The sequence below is a fragment of the Engystomops pustulosus genome, chromosome 7, assembly GCF_040894005.1.
Source record: "Engystomops pustulosus chromosome 7, aEngPut4.maternal, whole genome shotgun sequence".
NCBI lineage: Eukaryota > Metazoa > Chordata > Amphibia > Anura > Leptodactylidae > Engystomops > Engystomops pustulosus.
In genome coordinates, this window is record NC_092417.1 from 71,620,156 (window position 1) to 71,645,937 (window position 25,782).

A 25,782-nucleotide genomic window follows, 5' to 3' on the forward strand; every position below is an offset into this window, starting at 1 on the left:
CTGTGTGGGTGCAGAGCCTGAACATTGCGACCAAGCTGCAGGGTCGACACCAATTTAACGACTCTATGCCTCATGTTAAGTATAGTACCTTAAGGACTTTAGATCTAATACTAACAAAGCACTTAGTGTAATGTATATTGGGTGAAGATAAAAATACATTAAGCGTTTCCAAAGCAATCCCGAGTGAAGCTTATCCATGTTGTTGAAGGCAGTGAATGTAGTGGACTTGCGGGACCTCCACTGATTTTAAGACAAAATTGACTAATCGGTGGCAAGTACTACTTGAAATTGTTTAATCCTGCCTAATATCAAGACATTGAAGGCTTGGACCACTTAGTCAACAAATGCATTAGATTTATCACAGTGGCTGATGCTGTATGATTTTATTGGGACTTGTTTACATTTTTTTAGTCTAACCATATTACCATATTACTGAGGCCTTTGACTGTTCATGGGAGCCAGTAACAATTTTAGGAGAGACCCAGAGGTGGGTCCCTTTTTAAGACAACATAAGCACATGGTTAACTGTAATTAAAGAGTTTGGGCAGATACAGCTTTTGATGACTTATCCTGAGGATAGGCCATCAATAGCTGACTTGTGGGGCTGACACCCAGTTCTCTGCAGCAATCAACTATTCAGGCTGTACAGATACAGAAACACAGAGATAGAAGCATTTGGAAACTGTAACTGAATCTGCAGCTCCAAATGACTTTCAGTGTGAGCCACGGCTGCCATGGCAGTGCTCAATGGCACAGGGACATGGCGTCAACTACTTCCAGCTCTGTGTCCCAAATACCTAATTGGTGCAAGTGCCAGATTTTGCCCCCTGCAATCAAACTACTGATGTCTGATCTAAGAATAGGTCAGCAATCGTTATTCGTGGCAATTCGTGAAATTACTTCCTTAGCACTAAAAGATTGTAAGCTCTTGCTAGCAGGGTCCTCATTCCTGTAGTTATAAATGACCATGTTATTAGTCTGTAATGTCTTATTTTATTTCTTAGTGTCCCTCATGATCTGTAAATTACTGCAGAATCTGATGGCGCTATATAAATGAAGATTTCTTCATTATTATTACTATTATTTCACACTACAAACCATGCCATCCTGGCACGCCACAACCCTTTCCATCCAAACCATGCCTCTTATCTAAAACACACAATACATGTGGGGAATACCATTTGCCAGTTTTCTTGGTGATAATGAAGTCAGAATTCCAGGACAATTAGCTTTTATTGCAGTTATGTTTGTCACTTGATAACATAACTTTACTTTTCTGTGTCCAACATAAATACAAAACAATAATGGAGTAAGGGCTTTAAAAAGTGAAGCCACAGCAGAGCACAGAAGACGTCTAAAGAAAGCAGTAACAATCATGAGAATGGAGGCCAGTGCAGGACACGTCTGGAGAAGGGGACCATGTTAATGGCTCTTAATGTATCAGCATCAGTGATATTTTTCCATGAGGTTCAAAAGCTCTCAACATTCACTAACATGTACACACCCCATACATTAGACATCCCATCATCATGCTCTGATGCAGACTACACATATAGTGCTCTATGTAAAATTATGCTGACAGGTGCATTTTAGAAATATTAACTCCTTCAAGCATTTCTAGGGTATTGTGGTCTCCTGAGGAAGCATTAGGCGAAACGCGCGTCGGGGCACGGGGTAGACAAACAGCCACAGCAAGGTAATAACCTGTATACTACCTATTATAGAAAAAGATGTGTTTTATTTGATGTACTGTACAAAATCTTCATCAAGCTTGCTATAGATGTGCTGCTGAAGTCTCCCCTGTTATCTTGGGACCATTTTTTAGCTATTGTCTAAATTAATGTTTGTATGAGTTTTAATTATATGAAATAAAAATTTATAAGGTTTTTAAATATATCTTTCTTGAGTTCCCCTTATTGTAGGGTATTTGATTAGAGGTTAGGGGGGAATTCACCCTGACCAAACTATAGGACGCACTAAGTTTGGGTTATATTGTGGTCTCCTGTCTAGATTACTGGTTGACAACTCCCATAGATCATTGTACTGTAGAGATGCTGTTCTGCTCCTGCCTATCTGCTTTCCTGCTTGCCTGTTACAATGCCAGTCTTCACTGGAGGTCTGGCATCCTTTTCATAAAAGATTAATAGAACCGGTGTCTGATAGATAAGCAAAAAACTGTGACCGGTACAGGGAGAATTACTAACATGAATACATAGTGACTTTTAATACCTGTGAACAGAATTCCATAAAGGATTATATATTTCATATCTTCTTGGTCGTGATAGCCCAACCCAGTAAAATCCCATGACAAATAGAAGGCAATTAAAGCATTGGCCAGGAGGCGGCAACCTAAAGCTTTTCTCACTTTTCTACAGATTTTCTACAGATTTATTGACTATTTTAGGGAGATGAATCTACATTGTGTATTTGATGAACTGCGCTAAGCTTCTGTTTGGGAAGTATTGATTCCATGCGATAAAGAGTGTAATTTACACTGTATTCATGGTAATAATAACAGAAGCCTCCTGTCATAATGCACATGCCTTGTCCTTTCCTGCCACAATGATCCAGTTATTCCCCCAAGTCCCAAGGGAGGGACAAAGAAAATCACATTATGCAGAAGGCTCTTAACATCACATTTACTATTTATATGCTGGGACAACTTGATTTATTTCGGAATTCCCAGCAAGTCAGAAGGTCACAGGTTCCAGGTTGTGCAGCGTTGACTTCACACTCCAGAGCGCTGCTCCTTCTGCAGATGTAATATCACATTGCAAGTATAATGAGCATGGAGCGTGACGGAGCGCTCAGATTCCATAAGCAATTGCATTTATGGCACATTACTTTTTGCGCCTTCAGTAAAATATTTGCAAAATCCTCTTTGTGTGGTTAGTCTAATATTATGCAGATAGAGACTGAAAACTATATGGACGTTGAGTTTCAATCCTTCATCACAGTCAAGATCTCTGCTTGCTGACAGTGAATGAAAACTTGTATTGTCTATTTCAAGCTACTAAAACCTCATGCTCACAATATTCTCCACAGCTGGGTGTTTAGAATTGTAGATATTTCTCTTTTTATCATTGGGTCCCATGACAAAGTCTAGAAAGGACCCCCTTCCCCAATGCATTGAGTTTTGTCTCCATTCTATCTCTGTTTTTTCTCTGTGATACTTTCGTGTTTTCTCCGCATCCACAAACATCACACCTGGTTTTTCAGCCTCATCAGTGAAAAAATAGATGTTTAAAAATTTTTTTTGCGGACCCATAGACTTCTAATGCCTTCCGTAATCCACATCCGTGATAAATATAGGACATGTTTCCTATGTGAAAGAGACCTCAATTAGGAGTAAGATGCAACAAATGAGATGCATTTGGCTCTGATGACACTCCATGTGCTAGAATATCACATTTATACCATCTGTAAGCTGGCATAGATTTGCATTATAATTTATGACCCATTCTGATTTAAATTATAGCAATTCTATTGGGCAGTGACCAGTCTCTCTAATCTAACTAACCCTAGAGAAAAACGTCTGTGCTAGGTCTGTGAATCACAGACCGTGCGCTGGCCAAATATTACCGAGCTGGGGGAGGTGCGATCTGTGATTTACAGACAGACCATGGCTGCTTGCTTGTAGCATAAGTCTCTGGGTAACATGCAGTTTGTGCAAAAATGTCCAGCCTTGTGAGCCATACAACTGCCTAATAGAGGGCTTAATAAATCCCTCCACTTTGTCTTACCAAAACATCATACATATAAATAATGATATAAATAATGCTATAAAATTGATATTAATGCACTGATAAATTTCCCAAGTCAGCTCCCAACAAGCTGCTTCCTTTTCCATTGTAGAAGATAAACCTTTGCCTGCATAACAATTTATAGAGTATAAGTTAGATAGTAGTTCTAGAGTACAAAACTAAATATAAACTGTAGAACACCAGGCCATAAGCTCCCCCTAGTAGAGGCTGGACAGCAGTAAATGCAGATGTGCAATGCTTACCCACAAATCAGCCATGTGGTCTGCCTCCATAGAAGGAATGCTACTGCCTGGGTATTGTTACATATGATCAGGATGAATGATCCGCCGGGTTAGCTACACAGACCATGGGGGAGAGGCACGTGATGTTATTAGTTGGGATTCAGCTTTACTGGATTTATGTGTATTCTGTTTTCCTGTTACTTTTGTCGCAATTGTATGATTATGTTGACCCTCCCCTATTGTTTTCTCATGGGACACTACTCCTACCCTAGAATTTTATAATACAGAGAGCCATAACAATACGTGAGACCTTGCACAGGACCTAAAGACCAATTACCAACCCATTTATTGGCCAAGCAAAGTCAAACACAGACGTGAATGTCAGATTAAGGCCACTTTCCAACTGTCTTGAAGTGTCCCCCTCACCCTCTTCCCTTTCCCCTTGTTTTTTGAGGCACAGAAGCCGACCATGGAAGAATGTTATACATCACCATGTCTGTTACAAAAGGAACATTACTATATGGATGTTCATATATTTACATGTCATATAGATGTTTAATTGTATTCCATGTCCATTTATACTTGTACATTATGCCTCAGAAAAATAAAAACATTTAGAAAGTTGGCTAATTTTTCTTTATATAAAGCTTCATTTACATAAGTCTAGAATCCCCACTTTGATTTATTCAGACATTATTAGCTGTATGGATTGTGCGGTGGTGCTACAGCTCTGTGTTTTCAGGTGCATTAGCTTTCCCTTCACACATGGACCTGCAGATAATGTAATTATTATTGGAATTAGGGCACTATCTCCTATGTAACACGCTTCCAGCCACAGGACAGATTAGGCACGTAGAGTCCCTGTCATTGCTCCGCGGGTCTAATCACTGCGCTTTTTTCTACTGTATGGGAATAATGGAAGGTAATTAAAATAAACCCATAGATTTGCAGACAGAGCCTATTGCACAATATACTGCTGCAAGGCAAGGCTGGTACCAGGCTGCATCTTTACAAGGCGAGGCTCATAAGCTCTTCAGGTGGCAGCCTGCTCCCCCACAATCCTTTGCTGAAGATCGGCGTCTGGATTCCTGTGTTTTATGTGGAGTTAACTTGAAACTGTCTTTCTACAATCTTCTCTCCATTTGCTGTGTGACTACAGTCTAATGCTTTTTTTAAAAATTTAAATCCTGATATCTGTGACCACAACCCCACAATATGACACATTTAGCAATAAGGGCATACATTGCATGTGGTCCTGTGGACCTCATCCGGCCTGCTGAGTATCCCCTCATCCACATCCCCTGCGATAGGGGCAGACGGTCACACGGGGATAGTGGGGCCAGCACCATCATACAGTACAGCAGGAGCGGACGAGCCAGGAGCCCAACTACCAAACGGCACCTTGCTCATACACTCCCACTGACTTGTGCTCTGCAGCTGACTGCTGTTTGTGCCGTGGCAGAGTAGGGATTAATCCACTCCCTACTCTGCCATCAGGGAAAGCATGGTTCCCATCGCCGTCAATGTTATGACGTCACTATGTCATCAGCGCTGGGCGCTTACTTCAGCAACGTTGGGAGCTGCCACCAGGCAGGTATTTTTTTCGCAAAGGAGAGGGGGTATTATTAAAGGGGGCAAAATGCAGGGGACATTATATATGGGGGCATAATACAAGAGCGCATAAGGAGAGGAGGAATTCTAAAAGTGGGCATAATGGAGGGGGCACTATATATGGGGACATAATGGAAGGGACATAAGGAGAGGGGGCATTAGGAGAGGAGGCAACATAAATGGGGCCTTATGGAGGCATTATAAAAGGGGATACTATAAAAGGGGGAAATAATGGAGGGGACACTTTAAAAGCGGGCATAAGGAGAGGGTGCACTATAAAAGGGGGCTTAAGGAGAGGAGGCATTATAAAAGCAGGTGTTATACAAAGGGGCATAATGAGAGGGGACATTATAATGGGCACGTAATGAGAGGGAGCATTAGGTATTGGGTAGAACTAAGTATATTAGTCCGGCCCAATCATTCCAATAATTAATGTGGCCTCACGGAAAAATAAATTGCAGACTACTGCCCTAGAGAGAGGTCCAACGCTGTTTGATTTTATTCCCTGTGTTCTTGCTGGAATCCGTCCAGGGTCCCACCCTCCAGAAGAACATTAAAAGGTTGGGTAAATGTTTTACAAGTTATAGAAAGGATGTAGTAGGGTGAATAAACTCTATACTCTTATCTTATAGGATGTACCTGTGGCTTATTTTGAGCAGTCTCTATACAAGGTGTTATTATACAGCAGACCCCTGACACTAACACCTGTTTATCCTTTAAATGCTGCGGTTATCTATGGGTGCAGCCATCTTGTAACCAATTGTAGCCCCCAACTTCTACAAAGTTTTGTTGCAACCTGGAAAAATTTTATTTTTATTCAAAGACTCCATTTCTTAAAAAGGTTTTACAACAAGATGAAAGCTATAGCAATTTGGTATTTCTGTCATCAATTGTATTGACCAGAAGGAAAAAGGGTATATGTCCATTTGGCGCAAAGTGAAAGCTATAAAAAATCAGCCTTATCTTCAATTTGGAATTGCTTCTAACTTAGCAGTACAAAACTAAAAACACAGATTGCTCAGAGTAATAAGTTTGGATGTGATAAGATCATTGGATGTGAAGTGTTTCAGTAACTTAAGGGAGTAATGTTCATGATGTCTTACAATAAATAACAAGGTGGATGAGGGAGACAACACATGACCACTGAGAACCCACAGACCTCAGTGGTTCATGTAAGTGAAATGGAGCTACAGATATGTTCTCCAGATTCTACAATGATGTAACTGTGCCTTGCCTATCTCACTATAATTATCAGCTATTATCTTATAAAAGGTATTGTCATCACTAATGGGAGAACATTTACAGAGTCAGAATATGACCATGTTTATATATGAAGGGATTTTATCAAATAAAATCCTTTTTTCCTCTGATCTGTCTCCAAGCTTTATTAGACCACAGTTCCTATATACTGAAGTATATTCATTCCTGAGAATATCAGATTGTACCTATTGAGACTCCCTTACATCAGGAAAACAAGGATCCAGTAAGCTCTTATATTTCTCTCCCTCCTTCTGCTAAAATAACATTGGTTTTCTACTCCCAGTTATGACAGGTCTACGGGAAGAAGAAGGGAGAGGAAGAGAAAGATAAAGAATGAGGAGAACAGAAGAATGAATGAGAAGGAGTGAGGAGCAGCCTGCCACTAGATAAACACAGCTGATGATTTTGGGGGTGGAGGGTGGGGGGCACACAATCCTCCTCACTTCTCTTCCCTCCTTTGGATAGTGTGGAGCTTCCTGCGCTGCAGGAGGGGCTGATGTCACCCGGTAATCTGGAGCTTGGCATCACACCCTGGTTACCTGGCAGGGGCGGGCACCTGTACCTGCTCTGGGAATGCCCGGCTCCTCCCTGGCACCTGGGGCATATAAAGCAGCAGCTGGTGCATGGATGAAGGGGCACAGCGCTCTCTCAGCTGTGGAGCCTTTGTGCTGCCAGGGGAAGCCCATGTGTCGGCTGTGGGCTCTGCCATTGTCTTGTGCTTTGTGCTGTGCATCTGAATATGTATTGTGAGAAGACAGCCACCCTCTGCTGCAGGGATCTGCCATGTGCTGCTGACCATCCAAGCGTGTCCCCATCCAAGGAGCCCAGCCTGGAGCACTGCACCTTCCTCTACTGGCCAGTAAGTATCCAGTGGCATCATCACCCTGCCATCCACTACAGGGAGGGGGCTCATGTGTCCTTATCTGCCATCCTCATCAGGAGGTAACTTCTCTTCCTGGCAAGGAGGGGTGGGGGATCCCTGATCACACACTGCAGTCTTCTCCACCAGCCATGACGTTATGTCAGATGCTCCTCATCCTCTCCTTGCTTTGTGCAGCCCCATGCACATGTGTAATGCTGCAGTCACTGCTCCATCAGGCTACACCAGTGTGCTCCAATCCAGAAGAGGGGCAGCCTCCAGCCTGGAGCTGATGTGATCAGACACAGGGAGGACCACCTCACCCCCTCTCCAGGATTGTCTCATCTCATCCCTTCTTCAGGATTGTCTCATCTTCCTCCACATTCATGGTGCAGTAACCTGGGGTAGCTGCTACTCATTTACAGCAGACATGAAATTCCCTATAGAGACCCCGAGGAAGCAGGTGAACTGGGATCCGCAAGGTGGGTGCATATACCCTGCGCACATGGGTGCAGGCTCTGCCGCAGAGCACAGTGCCCACTGCCTGCTAGACTGGTATCTGCATGGAAGCTGTTTTCTTACGCTGTGTGGGTGGGTGATGGCTGTTTGTGTCTCCTGCCCTTATGCCCTGTGTGTGCCAGCTGCTGCAGACTGCCACCGGCTGTGCCCCGTCTCCAGAAAGGAGCCCATGGGGACTTCCAGTCTTTCTTTAATCCATTAACATTGTGAAAGCTCCGCAGCAGCAGGAACACTTGTGTGAGGTCATCCCAGCGTGTCCTTAATTTTAGCAGGACTTCCCTCTTGTCTGTAGAAGTTATCATTAGTCTTATTATGATGGGAGAGCTCTGTCTGGATGCAGAAGCATTTACCTGTCTGTACTTGTTAGGTCAGGCAGGTGCAGGAAGCCCCTGGGGTAACACAATAGCAAGGAGGGAGGAATTATTAGGGTAGGTGGTAGAAAGTATTCAAAACAACAGATAAACTATATAACTATGTGTTATTATACACCCTTGAGCTATAGAGACACACATTAATACATTATCTGAGCCTCAGGTTTATTCAGTGAACTTCTTGCCCAGAAATAACTATGAAAAAAATGGGTAAATAACATACAAACAACCAGAAATTACAGCTTATTAATCATAACATATTTACATTAATCATATAAATGTTATATATGATATAATGTAAACATTCTGAAAAATATGCAGATAACAATACATTGTCTGGACATAAGCTGTATCCAAATCAAATGCCCTGTTACTTCCGAAAGTCAATTTACAATGATTATTTATATAAAACATAACATTTTATATGCCCTCTATTAAACACTGAACCATGTAGAACAGAGTACAATATATTAACTAGAAAAATCACACAATACTGATACTCAGTACATGGACATGTTATACAGCTGAGGCAGGCATAGTATTTTGTATATATATATATGTATGTATGTATATAGCCATGACGAGCACAGTATCATAATAAGGTTGTGTTGTGGATTCCTTTGAGATCATTTGGAGGCTGGGGTCCCCTCTGCTGTGGATTCAAACATAATAGAAGAGTTCAAGAGAAAATCCTCCTACACAACATAAAATTGCAAATGAAAAAAGTTGCCAAGGGCAGACTCCACTATGCAATGTGTATGTACAGGGAATGTAGACAGCTTTTCATCTGTATTTCTGTTGTGTAATGGGGACTCAGGTTTAGGGCTCATAAATTAACTCAGATCACATCTTCCGGAGACAGAAGTCTGCCATTGTTAATTATTTTTTGGCATTAAATGGCATACAAAGGACATATGCCAAATTTATATGTATGGACAGCTTAAGGTTCCAGGCATCAGATCAATGGACCTTTGGGCTGCATAACTGAATGCTACTGCTGCATACTTAATGTGTCCCCAGTTACGAGGCTGGGCTCTCGGGTTTGAAGACACTCTTTATCCTTGATGGTGACAGATCCTGCCTGTTATACTATAGTGCTTAACCGAACATCATATGACATCATTGTTTTTGTACTGGAGAGATTGGAAAGTTGTCTGTGCATCACATGATACCTTTATACCCGCATCCAGCAAACATTATGGGTGGGATACAAAGAAATTTGTCTAGGAGATATCTTGTAGTGCTGTAAAATCCATGTATCTATAGGATAATTTACTAGATGCCGCAGCATAGATCTCCCTAAAACGACTGTAATTCTCCATTATCATTTAATTAACATTGATCAGATATAAATTAACTGGTTGAATAATGCAGCTTAGAGATGTTGGTGTCAGCTGTGTATATTGTCGCCCGCTATGCATTAACACACAGACATCATTTTACTTTCTTCCTATGTACTATACGAAAATACATTTTTCTTGATGGGACAAGGAAAACAATGCCTCTTTTTGCTGCCTTGTAAGCCAGCCCCCTTAACATCAAGCATGACTTTCAAGAAGCCTAATGACATGTTGGGAGATTAAAGCCCTACTGGTATATCTAATTCTTTGCACATGTGGCTAGTAGTCAGAGCCAGTAGTCGAATAAGTAATAACTGGGTGACAACCTATAACAAAGGGTATGAGGAGAACATGAGAAGATTTGCATTTCAGAAATACATTCTATAGATGGGATGTATGAACTTTGTGAATAAATCATGTTCATTTGTCACTTATATCTTTCCCTGGTATCCATGAACTGTTTAGGAGGAAGCATTGGCTTTTGGAAAAATTGAGAAAGAGAATGAAGGATTCTATAAATTTAGGCGAGGGGAAAACCCTTTAAATGTCAATGTCAATGTAAATGCCACTAGGACAATTACAATGGAGACAATACCTATGAAAGACTATGGGAAACATTTACCTCCCCTCTGGGGCATCCGCCTTGCCTGGTGTAGAATTGCGCTATAGCCAGCGAGTGTGCAGGCTTAAACAGTGGCAGCCACCCCCTTCAGGCCCTTCCAGGCTTACTTGGCATGGATGTGGAATAAAGGGGAAAATAATCGTAATGTCTGGCGGTTTCGCTAGCCATTGCAATTATTTCAGGGCTTGTACACCAGAAAACTGGCTTACAAGCCCTGATAAAAGTCCCCCTGTGACTGTAAACATCTCAGAGATAGAAACCCTGACTCTGGGAGGCCATTAGACACCATAGACAACTATTTCAGGGCTTGTAAGACAGTTTTTAGGTTTCCTAGCCCTAATTGATAAAAATGGCCCTATGAGTGTATAGATAGTTAACAACCAATCAAACCTATGACAACAGATAAGGTTCAGAACAATGGAGACCTTCATTTTAGGCATTGTTATTATACAGACTATAAGTGTACTGTAACATTACAGAAATGGAGCCCATTCCTTTAGAGAATTATTAAAGGGCTTGTCCTAGAGTTTAAAAAAATATATAGGTGGCCTTGGGGGATGGGACAGTGAAAAAAATGTATACTTACCTTTTCTGGTGCATGTTGTCAGTACTGTGCTTCCTTTTCACAACTTTTGCTTTCTTGGCACGCCCACTCGTCTCCTACCATACGTGCCTGATACACATTGAAACTAATGCTGTTTTGGGCGTGGGGACAGGGATTGGGTGGGTGTGCCAGGCAGGCAGAAGTTGTCAGAGCATGCCTGCCACTGCAAACAAACAGAGGTGCGGCACTGACAACCGGAGTGCCCGAGAAGGTAAGTATAAGTTTATTTTTGTTTACTTGAAAACATTGGACATTGTGGCAATAATCCACTCCAGTAACCATGAGTATAAAGATAGTGGGTGGGTGTCTATCATACGCTGGCGCATGGTGGACCAGGGTATGATGTTAACCGTGCCCCCGCTAGAGGCTCTGGTCTGATATCCAGTATCTGGAGGGCTGGTGCGCTCCCAGACAATTACATGGCACAGGCTATACTTTACTCTTACTAAACTTTACTCCTATGACCATGACCACCTATGACCTCAGTTCAGGTTCTTACCATAGAGCTCAATGACTACCATGAGTACTGAAGTTATGACCATAGAGACCTCCACCACTGAGAATATGACCACTCAGACCCTGATTTTTCAAGACTGTGACCACAGGTCAAAGGCCATGATTGTAGAGACAGTTATCACAGAGACCATGATAGTTACATAGTTTTTTTTAATATAGTTATGAAAGACACAGGTCCATCATGTCCAATCTCAATATGACAACATTTTTCTGACCAAGAGAAAGGCAAACCCCCTATTATGCCACTTATATTGTAATGGAGAAATTCATAGGCAACCACAAATATCAAAACAAATACCTGGATTAATTGTGATATTTTTTTTAACAAGACATCTCCATTAAATGAATTAACCATCATAACATCTTGTGGCAGTGGGCTCCATACTCTTATTGCACTTACAATAACGAATCCCTGTCTACAATGGGTGATTTTCCTCTAGACAATGAGGATATCATCTTGAAGATCATGACCTCTTATATAGGTGACCTTAAATATCTTTTTCCCCCAGATTACATTTTCATATACATTTTGCTTCTTTTGCTTGAAGTTTGAATGTTTATTCATCTCCATATCATTACCTGGGCCATTCCACCATGTCTGTGCACAACTTTATCCCAGGCTTGAATAGAGAGAATACCCTTCTCTCTCTGCGGTCAATAACATCTGCTGTTTCTTCCATATATCTCTATGTTTATGCTGCTGCAAATTCCAAGTTCATGCATCAGTATTTTAATACATGCAATTGCCTTGTCCTATAAAGTATTTCAGGCTGGGGTGTGACTGACTAAAGTTGAAATAGGATAAGAATTCCTTATGATGACTCCTGTGTCCTGATGTCACATGCCTTCAGTGCTGAGAACCTCCAGAGACAATTACATTTATGTGTTTGACTTATAAGCTCCTATCAGCTGGATTATTAAGAAACAGTACTTACCTCCTGTTAGTAAATGGTACAATATGCAACCCCAGCCAAAGAGTTGTGTTGCTCTTCCTTATCATGTTCATCCTCTGGAATGTGGGGCTGAACACTCATTGTCGCTGTTCTCGGCTGCATAAATCTATAATCAGTCTCTGGTGCATTTGTGGTAAATATTTACTATTTGGTGTCTGTTTTGTCTCCTGAAATCAGATCTTTTGTAATTCCATCTGATTCAGAGAATGAAATGCTTGTCCTTCTACTAGAATCATTATCTGCTTTCTAATAACTGAAACACAAGAAATACAAGACACAAAACACAAGAATATAGCTATTATAATATTGCTCCTTCTGTAGAATAATGTAAATACTATTTACCCAGCACTGGGCATACCCGGGGTTGCTGGGAGGACCCACATAAGGCAATATATTTTGTATGATAAACTATGGAATATTTTCGGGAACAGGAGACTGTTTTAGATTCAGAATTTTTAATGCCGCCACATGAGTTCACTGCAAAGGGGCCCATTGAGGTTCTGTCACCCAGGGGCCTACTGAAACCTGGAGCCGGCCCTGTTATAGTAGGTATATTCTTAGACATATTGAACTGTATTATAGTAACTATTAGAATATAGTAACTTACTAGAATATTTTCCTCTATATAGCTACTATAGCTACTATAATACTGTCCTAGACTCAACAACTATAATACTCCCTCTATTTAAAAGACTTCAAATATTATAATACTGCCCCCTATCTTCAAGAAAATAACTAACATAATATAGCACTTGTGTATAATAATTCCCCCTTTATATAACAAGGTCTGCTGCAATACTTCCCATATGCATGACTTCTGCAATACTGCTGTAATATACAATATAACTACTATATCTCAACTCCAAGTACAAGACTATGACTACTACTGCTGCCCTGTACAAAAATACAACCACCATAATGCTGTCTGCTATCCCCTAAGTCAGTGGTTGCAGTCCAAGGAAAGTGCTATTTTAAAGTGACAGATCCTTGGCTGCCTGGGACTACAGAAGGGGGAGAAGGTGTGGACAAGAATCCACTGATTCTTCATGTTCAGGAGACCCTGGATGGAAGCTTCAGTCATAATCTGAATTCCTCCTCCTTCTTTCTACTGTATCGGTGTCCCAAGGATGCCAATATGATTGAAAGTTGGAACAGAGCAAGGATCAATAACCTACAGCTTAAATTGCCTCGTTCACAATTTGTAATAAATAAATAGTTTTAGTTGTAGTTTGGACATTTAGTCTATAAAAGTCTATAAAAGCTTCATCATCACTACCCTAAGTAAAAGAAAGTAACTTATTATCACCCAATTTTACAGGAAAACATCTAATACTCCTCAATAAGTACAAGAATGCAACTACTATAAATCTACTCCCTATGTACTGTATTGGAATATAAACATTGCTATTCTGCTTCTTTTTACATCATACTGCTCCTGGTATAGAAGAATATAACTACTAAAATACTTTGTCATATGTATAATTACTATAGTATTACCCCATAGGTACATGGATAAACATATAGGACCACATTTACTAAAAAACAGTGCAAACTGCATTATGTGCCTCTGAAGTGTGCAGATTGAACCAGATTAATGAATTGTGGCGCACCTTCTTCATGAATCTGCACAGCTCCGACAGAGTGCACCAATTTTTTTTTTGGAACACCTTTAACATGGGGCTTTCGACACATTTATGTCGGACATTGCATAATTAATGTGGCGCACAGTCCCACTTGTCACCGGAACGCCCATTTCAGTGCAGAAATTTCTGTTGCATGAAGAATAGTGCAGCTGCGCCACAAAACGGTCGTGCACAACATAATTGTGGCACAAGCACTTCTTATATGCACTGAAAATGAACGCGGCACACAGCCCTTAGTAAATGTGGGCCATAAAGTTCGGCTGTCTACGTATCACAATATATTTACTCTACATAAGTTGCTAGATCAAGCATCTGAATACTCAAGTGCATATAATGCAAGAAGCAGTTGTTGGTAATATGGATCAGTTGTTACAATATTAGGGTGCAGAGGTTATTAGTAGAAACTGTACAATAAAGAAGACTTTTTGTACACAGGAAGAACCTGCATACTTGTAAAGTCTCATACAGGTGACCGTATGGAGGGTTGTGATAAGGCCACACTATTGCCATATCGAGACCCCATAGAGGTCTATAGCACCCGGTCACGGTTCAGTGAGCACAAGGAGTTAAACTGCACCATTACTACTCAGCTTTCAATCGAGAGGGGTATAAACGCTTACACCTCCTTCCTGCCTTGTGCTATGTCCAGGTACATGAGGCTTGAGTTTGTGAAGTTGACATGCCAACTGGTACCAAGAATGCTTGATTGGCAATAACTTTGGGGATCAGGCAGGACGTTTTGCATTCTGGGAGACATGTCAAATCTCATACACACACTGAGGATAAAATCTGCAGGCGAAATGACTTACCAATTTATGGATTTATGATTTGTAGAATGTTATCTTACTGTTGCAGATTCTGGTGTAAGAATCAACTTTAAGCACCACTCCCCCTACCCATCAAATTCGTGTCATAAAACCAGACCACTTGGGCTGATTTCTGATGCTTGCAGAGTGGCTTCAGAATTACTGCTGGGGTCAGTTCTACAGTCATGTGCAGATAAGCCTAGGGATCCCTCGTATCACTTCTAGGGGTGTCAAACTCTCCTACTTCATGGTCAGCTTTTGGGGTAGTATATCACACCACAGCAAAGGCATGATTGAAGTGTTCATAACAAAATTTCACTACTTAAACTCAGCTGTTCCCAAACAGAACCTTGATTCATCGCTTAAAATATGACATGTTTTTCCATTTACCACACCACTGCACACAAACATGATAGTGAAGATGCAACCTGTGTATGGATGGTGAACAAAAAAACTGTGGGATCTGCCTGTGCTTTTTGGTGTGATATACTCTACTGGTAGTTTACCTGGATTGTCCAGAGCTTGTTTAGTGTGTGTGCAGGCAATTTTTTACAGAGTTATAATGCATACATTTTTTTGACAGTGAGTGTTTTTTGTAAGTTTTTTTTTTTAGTTGGATGCATTAAACTGTGTACATTGAAATTTACTGTAACCATTAGAGACAGAGGTGACTTTGATGCTGGAATGATGTTTCCCTTCAGTATTCAGTCTTCCCAGCATTGGACAGCTTCTTGTTATTTCCTTACAGGTGAAGGTGCTGGGATATTAATCAGATTAGCTACTGATCTTGGCCGCTGATCACAGACAACTGAGCCATTAGTCCTCAAAGCCAATACTGGATGATTAGCTTGTCTTCAGAATGAAATTATTTCCTGGCTGAGAATTCTGGGATCTGTAGTTTGGCAGCAGTTTAAGAAAGGTTAACTGTTCGGAGGAATGGACTGAGGCAGAGGTGTTTCCAGCACGGAGAGAGGCTCATAATAATACATAATGTGAATGTCTGCTTATTTTAGTTTATGATACCATGTACAGTGTAATATCATGTGGGCAGTATAGCAATTCAATAGGTGGGATGACAGCTCAGGTTGTCCCATCACCCTTCTTCAAGCACTGCAAGTACATGGCTCTTTTTTTCTTCTTGACAATCACAATAAGCAAATGTAAGTGTTTTGTTAATATAATCTTTTGCATCAGGTTACAAGAAGAAGGGATAGTGTTGCTAAAATGTTTGCTGTGGGCCAATCTCTGCTCCATATCATGGGTAGGAGGCTTTCTGAATTTTTGTCATGCATCCATATTTCATATAGGTATCTGTTAAGTTATGGATTGAAACAATATCTGTTTCTAGTTGGGTCATACCCATTTATAAGATTATATTTAAGATCCCTTATTAGTATATTGATAGGGCATGGTTGTGATTACATTGATCAAAGCCTGTGTTCCACAATGATCAAACTAATAGGATGTGATATTATGCAATAGCCTTTTCATATAATATTACAATCTGATTTTGATATTTGTGACTCTAAAAACTATTCTATCCCCCAAAATTACAGATGATAATCTAACCACCTACACTCTGCCTGTATTACTGTGACTGCAGATGATGAGCGCTTGTGGTTCCAGTGTTGAGCAGAAATCACTGATGCTGCTGTGTTTAGCAGACGGTAAAACAGTACTCCGATTGACCAGGCGAGAGCGCTGTATAGCTGTATTCATCATATTTTCCTGTGGGACTGTAAAAATCACAGCACCACAATCCATGACGTTACCAATGTCACCATGGATGAGATCCTTTCTCTGAGTCATGAAGCCTTTGTTTCCAAGTTAGTAAATGAAGACATTTTCCTGCCCACAAATGTAACGCACTGTGTTTAAAATGAAGGTAAAACTGTGAAATTCAGTAGTCTCGTAGTCTCAAAGCGTCACTATTGGTTCATTTTAATAAAGCTTGTTATAACGTATGTACAAAGTACAATTTTGAAATTAAATTATCCTTTATATAATTTAAAGGAAATGTGTAATCAGATAATAACTATTGTATCAAGTTTTTGTGTTACTAGTATTTTAACATTTTCCCTGGGTCATGTAGCAGCTATAAATCTCTTAATGGTGTTAACAGCAACTCAGACATAATATTTGGCACTATAATAATGTACAGAAATATTGAATTAAAACATCTGAAAGAGTGCAAGAGGTAGGAGGGGTGAGCGCTCCTCACCCCTCCTTAGTAAGGCGACCGGTTGTGCCGGTCTGACTGGATGCCATAGCTGTCTATGGGGGCCATATCAACAGCCCCTATATGTTTGTGTGCATGGGACCTAATAGCCTAAACAATAAATATAAAATGTTATTTAAACCATATAGTACATGCATTCCAACTAAATTTTCATAAAGTGTAATGAATAAGTCTTATGGACCCCAAAACTGTGCTACATCTCCTTTCTACATTTTGCCCAAGGTACTGTATAGGTACAGTGACCAAAGGAAAAGAAAATGACTTTTTACTGAATGAATCAGCCTTCGGGTGCAGCCTGGGTTCCGCTGTAACGGGTGTGTGCTATTGATGGCACTTCACCGCTGAGCCTCTGTATTAAATCAAAGGCCAGTGGTGACTGGAGGCACTGCAATTGTCCAGAACACCAGCAGGAGGTTGTTTGATTTTTTTTGTACCACCTGTTAAATAGAAAAGTTGCAATCCTGGATAACCCCTTTAAGCACACTATGCAAACTGATGACATAGCCCTTCACATTTGGAAGACAGATATGGCACTACAAATGTGAGAGTTGTCCCCAGAACATTAGTCAGTGACTACAGTACAGGTAGAAGTTGCATCTAGCACAAGGGTGTCAAACACTAGGCGGCCTTGTGTTATCTGGACTGACTCCCTGCCCCTATGTTCCTCTAGTCGGGAGAGCAGCATGTGACCTGCAGTACTCCAATTCTGACCACAGTCCTCCAGAAGTAGCAACAGTGCTCTCCTTTTCTCCTCTGTGCAGCCGCTGGGTGGTGATTTCAATTGAGGGGGCATATATCAGGAGGCTACAGACAGGGGGCAATATAAGTGAGGCTGCTACAGAAAACAGAGCACTATAAGGAGGGGCCTACAGAAAAGACTGATTGTTGGATACTGTGGGGCAATGTAACTACTGACTACTGGAGACACTATAACTAGTGGCTACGGTGGGGTAGGCACTGAGACCTGTGGCTATTGTAGGACATTGTGACTATTGACTCAAAGAAGGCACTGTTGGCTACTGGTTGACACTGTGACTATTGACTACAAAAGGGTACAGCGAGTATTACTGTGTAAGGGAAACTGTGAATATTGGCTACTGTAGGGACACATATAAGCCATTCTGGTGTCTCAGGTAATTTTAAAATATGTTCAGCTTTGCGGTTGTTCTCAAAGCACTGATTATAATGGTAATACTGTCTTAAAAGTAACTACTGAACAGCTTGCTTAACTGTCAAGGAGTAAATACATTTATACATAGAAACAATTTCCAATGGGATCAATAAAGTTGTATTATATATATTTATAAAAGGACATTCACCCTTTTTAAGGCTGATTCGGTCTCCACTTACATCTACTTCATTCTCCCCACACAACTGACCGCATTGTGTCACCTGCATGTATCATACCGCATTTACTCATGTATAAGATGAGTTTTTCAGCACAAAAAATGTACAGAAAAACACCACCAGCTGATACATGAGTCTATAAAAAAAATAAACCTCCATACTCACCTTCCGGCGCCTCCTGAAGCTCCCCACGGCTCCTCTTCCATCAGCTCTTCATCGTAACTAAGCGGGCAGAGACAGTGAGCTACACTATACTACATATAAAGTGCCTCCTGTCTCATCAGAGTTTAAGGATACTATACTGAAAATTAAAATCCCAAAATTTAACTTTTCTTTGTTTTCCTTTAAGACACTTTTAACCCCTTAAGGACCAGGCCCTTTTTAGTTTTTTCCGTCTTTATTTTTCACTTTCCACTGTGACACACGGGGGTGTGAGAGGGTCTTGGGGCCAGAGTCTGTGGACTCCCTGGACCACTGCGGGGGATGATGGTACTAGCCGCAACCCGGGACCGGAGTCTAAGTAGCCCCTGGTCTTCGCCAGAGCCTGCCGCAAAGCATGATGGTCTTGCCGCGGGGGTGACTAGGCCGGCGGTGGCAGCCAAAGAAGCAGGAAACCGGACACGGGGAAGGCAGGACCTCGAGAAGGCAGGACCTTGGGATGGCAGGACCTCAGGATGGCAGGACCTCCAGTTGGGAGGACCTCGGGATGGCAGGACCTCAGGATGATCACCGGGATACAGGACCACCACAGGAATACAGGACTGCCACAGGAATACAGGACCACCATGGGAATACAGGACTGCCACAGGAATTCAGGACCGCCACAGGAATACAGGACCAACATGGGAATACAGGACCGCCACAGGAATACAGGACCAACATGGGAATACAGGACCGCCACAGGAATACAGGACTGCTAAAAGAACACGGGAATGCCACAGGAACACAGGAATGCCACAGGAACACGGGAAAAACGGAGGCATCTGTCTGTCTGCGCGGCCCAGACAGACAGCAGGATCGCGGCCTGGTCGGGACCGGAGCCGAGCCAGGAGAGGTAATTCAAAGCAATGGGGTGTCCGCGACACACCGGAGGGCACGGGTGTACCCGAGATCCGTACCGAGGATCGCGGGTAGGGCCGTGACACCCACCTTCAAAAAATCTATAACTTTTTTATTTTTCCAAGTTAAGAGCTCTGTGACAGCTTGTTTTCTGCGTAACAAATTGCACTTCATAGTGACAGTATTTAATATTCTATGCCGTATACTGGGAAAATCTGTGTATATCTGCAGGGTTCAAGATACTAAACTAAAGTATCATAAGCCTGGGTAGGAGTAAAAAAAGAATTAGGCTATATTCACACGATCAAGATGATTCTTGGCTGTGAAAAACCTTTCATCAGTTTTTCATTTCTGAGTTTTATCTATGAAGCATATGTTTTTAACTAATCCTCATACAATATACAATTTGTTGCATCTGTTTGTAATCCATTTGCACATAATGGGGTTCATTTACTTACCCAGTCCTGTCACGACCCAGCGGCGTGTTCTCAGACGAGGATTCGGGTCTTCCGGCGATTCAGCAAGCTCGTGCGTCCAACTTCCTGCAAGTGTCACTGCTGCGCCGAGGTCCGCCAGAATTCATCATCTTCTACACGGTGCATGTGAGTGCTTGATTTTGTGACACACTTCGTTTTTTAAATTCCGCAGTTTTTCTGAATCAGTCGCATTGTCCGACGGCCACGCCCCCGATTTCTGTCGCGTGAAAGCAGGCGCTGAAATCCCCTGGCGGAATTCGGTGGAAAAAGTTGTGAAACCCGACAAAGGTGAGCCTGCGGAGCCCTTAGTAAATGAGCCCCAATGTTTTGCCAGTCCTCACCACTATATGAAAAGGAGAGTGACAAGGATGAAGAATAGGTGGAACCATAGGGCTCAGCTAAATTTATTATCTGTTACAACACTTATCTAGCATGAACCAACATTAGGGGGTGGCAAACTGGGCATTTGCCTAGGGTCCACTGTCCTAAAAGGGGCCCCATGCATGTGGACTTTTGTGGACAGTGGATGTATTGTTCCTTTAATAGCCCATCGTTGAATGCCCGGGTGAAGATACTTATCATCTATCTCTTATTATTGCAGGGGTAAAGAAGCCTCTAACTGAATGTGACTGTTCATAAAATAGTTGTATTTTGGTGCCCCACTTTGACGAAAAACCGGTTCTGGTTCCAATTGACTCTATTTCTAAACTGGAGTCAATAGTGGAGAACCCTGTATCTAATTTAGGAAAATTCCGGTATTTTCTTAGGCTATTAGGCTGAATAAAAAACTCCGGTCTGGATAAATGCCCACTAATGAGTGATCTGTGAAAAACATTTGGGACTTGGACATCTCTACTTTTTAATTGAACGGACACACAGTACAGTTTAACAATGGCGTTTGAATTGACCCATTAAAAAGTATTGCGTTTATTGGGGCCATGAAACTGACATGAAACTTCTGCACATAAAGGGGCCTCAACTGGAGAAGGAGCCTTGTGTGAAGTTGTGTAGTTTGCAGGTTTGGTACTCAGCTCCCTTGGTCTATATTTCATTGTTGACACTTGTGACAGTAGAGTTGCTGTACTAGTAGTGGCTCTTTGGTTGGCATCTTCTGCAGTTACCTCTATGGCATGATCTATTGTGTGTAAGTGCCACAGGCCTCGAGATGTGTGATTGTTATAAAGCATTTGTTTTTTGTTCTCCGGAGCCATTGTACTCCATGTCCTGATAAAATATTCATCTCTGGGCTGGTCTTGCTATTTTAGTAATCCAAATGCATTAATTAACCATAGCTAAATTCATACCCAGCAAAAGCTATTGCTACCCAGAAGCAAATCACATACCTGACATGATGCCCGTGTGTGGATTACAACTTTAAATCACTATGGGGTGCAGGACAGGCCAATAAATGGTGGCCGTCACTTGTTGGATTCTTTTGTGATTGTCGATTTCCTACTGACTGACTTCTATAGGATGCCACTATTTGGGTGTCACTGTGAGTATGGAGGGTATTGGGCTCTCATAACAACACTCTAGACCTCATGATAACTTGTATGGTCACTGTGTAATGTTTATAATTTTTGTCCTGGTGTCATGTCTGCAAAGTGACAGAGGGATCAAGAAAAGTAAAGAGGATCTAAAACTGATAAACTGCAGATAATAATTACAATAACCTAAAGGAATATATCAATTTGTCAGTAATGGGGTAGTATAATGTTGTTCGGCTTTCTAGAGAGGTCAGTGGTGTAATGATTTGCAAAATCTACTTATATATGGCAGAAGGTGGTGGGGACAGAGCAGTGTTATGCAGATCTCTAAAAAGGTCAGTGGTGTAATCATCTGCACAACATATCCGTTTATCATTCAGGACATGGAGAAGAAAGGGATGTTCTGTGGATCTCTAGAGAGGTTAGCATATGCCTTATGTTTCTGGCAAGGTGTAGTAAAGTACCAAAACATCTGCCCATAAAAATCCTATAGGAACTTTTCTTCTGTATGTAAACAAAAATGAAGCAGAGATTTTATATTAAACTGGAGGAGCTGCTATAGATTAGGATTAAAATTATCATTATTTTCCAGTTCTCAGTGAATGTTGCAAAATTTTATCAGCACTAGAAACGTATGTTACTCATGATTACTTTGGTTTTCTAAGGTAAAAAAAAAAGTTCAAGCACTGCCAATTCTATAACTGCCTGGAAGAGAACATTGATGTGAAATCAATGTAAGAAGTGATTATTCCCCTGCTGTTCTGTGTGAACATGACTTAGGTAAAAAAGGACAATCACACCTTGTCAGTCAGATCCTCATATCTGCTGTAAGTACGAGCAGTCCCCGGTTTACCTACAAGATAGTGTCTGGAGGTTTGTATGCAAGTTGGAACTGTATATTTAAAAATTGTAGCTACATTTTTAGACAAAAATTGTTTGGTCTCAGTGACAATTGGATTTTAAAATTGTTAAATTGTCATAAGAACCAGGATTAACAATAAAGCTTCATTACAGACACCTCTGATAACTGTTATAGCTGATCATTGTAGCCTAAGACTAAAGTACAGTAAATTACCAACATCCAGAAGCCCATTTGTAACTAGGGGTTGTCTGCAGCTGGGGCCCAGAATACTAGTGCAGCCTTAGGCACGCTGTGGTCATGGTGCTTGGTATGGGGACCGGAAGGCTGTCCTACAGCCTGGCAGGTCTCCAGTAGGTGGTGTGTACAAGAAATATGGAGATGAGACGCTCATGCAATAGTTTCTCCCTGGGGCAACCCCTGAGGTGTCTGTAGGATGACAATAGCATTAGGTATTGTTAACTCTTGCCTTACCAGGCAGTGGCTACAGCTGCAATTACTAAGTTCTCCACTAGTTAAAGACCTCGTAGAGAGGTGATCAGTCTCCCTAACAGCTCCTGACATGGAGAGGGAACTATTCGCAACTACCACCCATCTTGCCTTTGCATTGGCAGGGGTGTTGCAAGAACAATCATAACAAAGAGCAGGTAGTCAGATAGATGACAATCTCTGTACAGAGATTATATATTATGATATTTTGGTGCTATAGATTAATTAAACATAAGATGGACGGATAGACAGATAGACAGAAAAGTGACATAAGTAGAAGATAGAATAGGCATAGATAGATAGATAGATAGATAGATAGATATCTGGAAGCACAGATTCCAAAGTTCTAACAAAGTAACCCACAATAGACAAAAAAGTAAAACAGAAGCAGCACTCTAAAAGAGGGAAAAAAGCAAGCAGCAACATTTCAGATGTTCAATACAATTCTCAAGCAATGATGTAGTGTAGACAGTGGAGGAGAACCTTTATGGAAACCATAATTTAGCAATGTCACCACAGTAGGCCATGTGCCCTTCTAGGATTGAGGGGGACTGGTCTAGATATCACTTTGCTCGAACAACAGTTTTTAGGTATTAACTTAAGAGATCAGTACGCCCCCTATTTCCTGATTTAGCCATTTATCTTTCATTTAATGTGCCCAAAACAAAAACACCATGGGGCAGATTTACTTACCCGGTCCATTCGCGATCCAGCGGCGCGTTCTCTGCACTGGATTCGGGTCCGGCCGGGATTTATTAAGGCAGTTCCTCCGCCGTCCGCTGAAAAGCATCGGAACGCATTGGAGTTCACCGGCTCGGGCTGAGTGAAGGTAAGTGCAAGCTCCGCGACAGATTTTTTGTTTTAAATGCGGCATTTTTTCCGAATCCGTCGGGTTTTCGTTCGGCCACGCCCCACGCGCCTATGCGCCACTATCTGATCGCGTGCGGCAAAATCCCGGGAAATTCAGGGGAAATCGGCGCAAATCGGAAATATTCGGGTAACACGTCGGGAAAACGCGAATCGTGCCCTTAGTAAATGACCCCCCATGTGTACAAATAGAGGAAAAGAAGATGCTCTAAAATCCCTACATTTGCCCCCAGTTAGTATATATGAAATTGGAAACGTGAGCTTACAATTTCATCAATTAAACATTCATCAGTACAAACATATAATTCCATAAATAATCCTTTTAATAATTAGAAAGCAAATTAATGTGTACAGATTATTCTGTCATCTCTGATACTTTTTGGAAGGTTTAGATTTTATGTTTTAAGTTCCCTTTTCTGTGGCTTGTGTGAGGTTTTTGAAAGCTACAGCAGAAACTCCTAATTTACACTTGAGGTTTTCTAAACGTATTAACCAATTGATTTTTACCACCATCGAATCCGGTGAGTTCACTGAGCTAAATTATCTACAATTTTCCTGCTTGTTCTGAGCATTTTCTAATCCAGAACTATTCATAATTTATGGTGGGGATAGAAGCCATATGTAAAAAACTGCAGCATTTGCAGTGGATAATTTAAGTAAAGATTGAAACAGCAATAAATCTGCAAAGTAAGGCATTGTAGTGACTTATATTATTCCCTAATACACTACTAATAACCATAAACAATATAACTTCTCTTAAACCATAGCCTCCCCTAAGTACATGAATATAACTACTATAATGCTACTTTCTATGTAAAAGATTATAGGTTCTACAGTATGACTCCCACTACACAATATAACTACTGCCCCCTGTGTATTAAAAATAATAACATTCCCTCCCATGTACAATTACTGTATATACTCGAGTATAAGCCGAGGCCCCTTATTTTACTACCAAAAACTGGGAAAACCTATTGACTCAGGTATAAGCCAAGGGTGGGAAATTCATTGGCCACAGCCTCCCAGTATATAGCCAGCAAGCCCCCAGTAGTATACAGCCAGCCCCCTTTAGTATATGTCACGGGTGGTCCCGCAACCCATATCGCGGGTCATGGGCTCACCCGTGCTTCCCGGGGCTCGCAGGCGTGGTGCCGGCGCGACTCACCTCTCCCCGCTCCGGAATCGCTGCCAGGTTCCTAGGAGACGGGGACGCATGCGGCATCTTCAGGAAATTTAAAGGGCCAGTGCACCACTAATTGGTGCACTGGCTGATCACTTCCTGCTTGGACCTCCTGTTGCTGACTCTGGACCGGACTCTGACGTTGCACCTCTGCTGCCTGCCCTGACCTTGTGCCTGGACTTCGACCACGAGATTGTCTGCCGTCTCTGTACTTCTACCTTGGCCGCCACTGCAGACAAGTCACGCCTGAGGAACGACCTGGTGGTACCACGCCAGCTTGTCTAACCCGCCTTGCGGCGGGCTCTGGTGAGAACCGGGTACCACTTAGACTCCGGTCCCAGGTAGTGGCTTGTGTCATCGTCTGCAGTGGTCCAGAGGATCCACACCTACAAGCCTGACAGTATATAGCCAGCCAGTCCCCTTTAGTATACAGCCATCCCCCTGTAGTATACAGCCAGCCCCCTTTAGTAGCCAGCCAGCCCCCATTTTGTCCAGCACTTAAAAAAATAAACTTACATTTACACGTCTCCTGTTCTCTCTTCTCTGTGATGCTTCAGTCCCCGCGGCTCCTCTTGTGATGTCCCCGCTGATGATGTCATAGTATGCCGCATCTCTACTGGCTGTTATGGCAGACAGAAGAGGAGCCGCAGAGAAGACAGAAGAGGAGCCCAGCCAAGCATCGGGGAGCTG

At 41.8% G+C, this 25,782-nt stretch overlaps 1 protein-coding gene and 1 long non-coding RNA gene across 4 annotated transcripts in view; one reads left to right on the plus strand and one right to left on the minus strand.

The window, feature by feature from the left end:
* Positions 1-7,335: 7,335 nt before the first annotated feature.
* KCNK10 (potassium two pore domain channel subfamily K member 10) overlaps positions 7,336-25,782 on the plus strand; it is a 56,642-nt gene continuing 38,195 nt past the window's right edge. The window contains exon 1 of one of the 3 annotated variants that reach the window (XM_072116720.1): positions 7,336-7,715. In XM_072116720.1, coding sequence (XP_071972821.1) covers position 7,715 — 1 coding nt within the window. In that variant the 5' untranslated portion in view covers positions 7,336-7,714. Of the gene's footprint in view, positions 7,716-7,858; positions 8,198-25,782 lie in introns of those variants that run through there. The other 2 variants (XM_072116717.1, XM_072116716.1) reach the window with 2 other exon arrangements.
* On the minus strand, positions 16,334-25,682 carry LOC140068831 (uncharacterized). Its single transcript, XR_011848577.1, has 3 exons — positions 25,609-25,682; positions 18,019-18,132; positions 16,334-16,957 (listed from the first exon to the last, which is right to left on the minus strand). It is a non-coding gene; the product is annotated as an uncharacterized lncRNA (long non-coding RNA).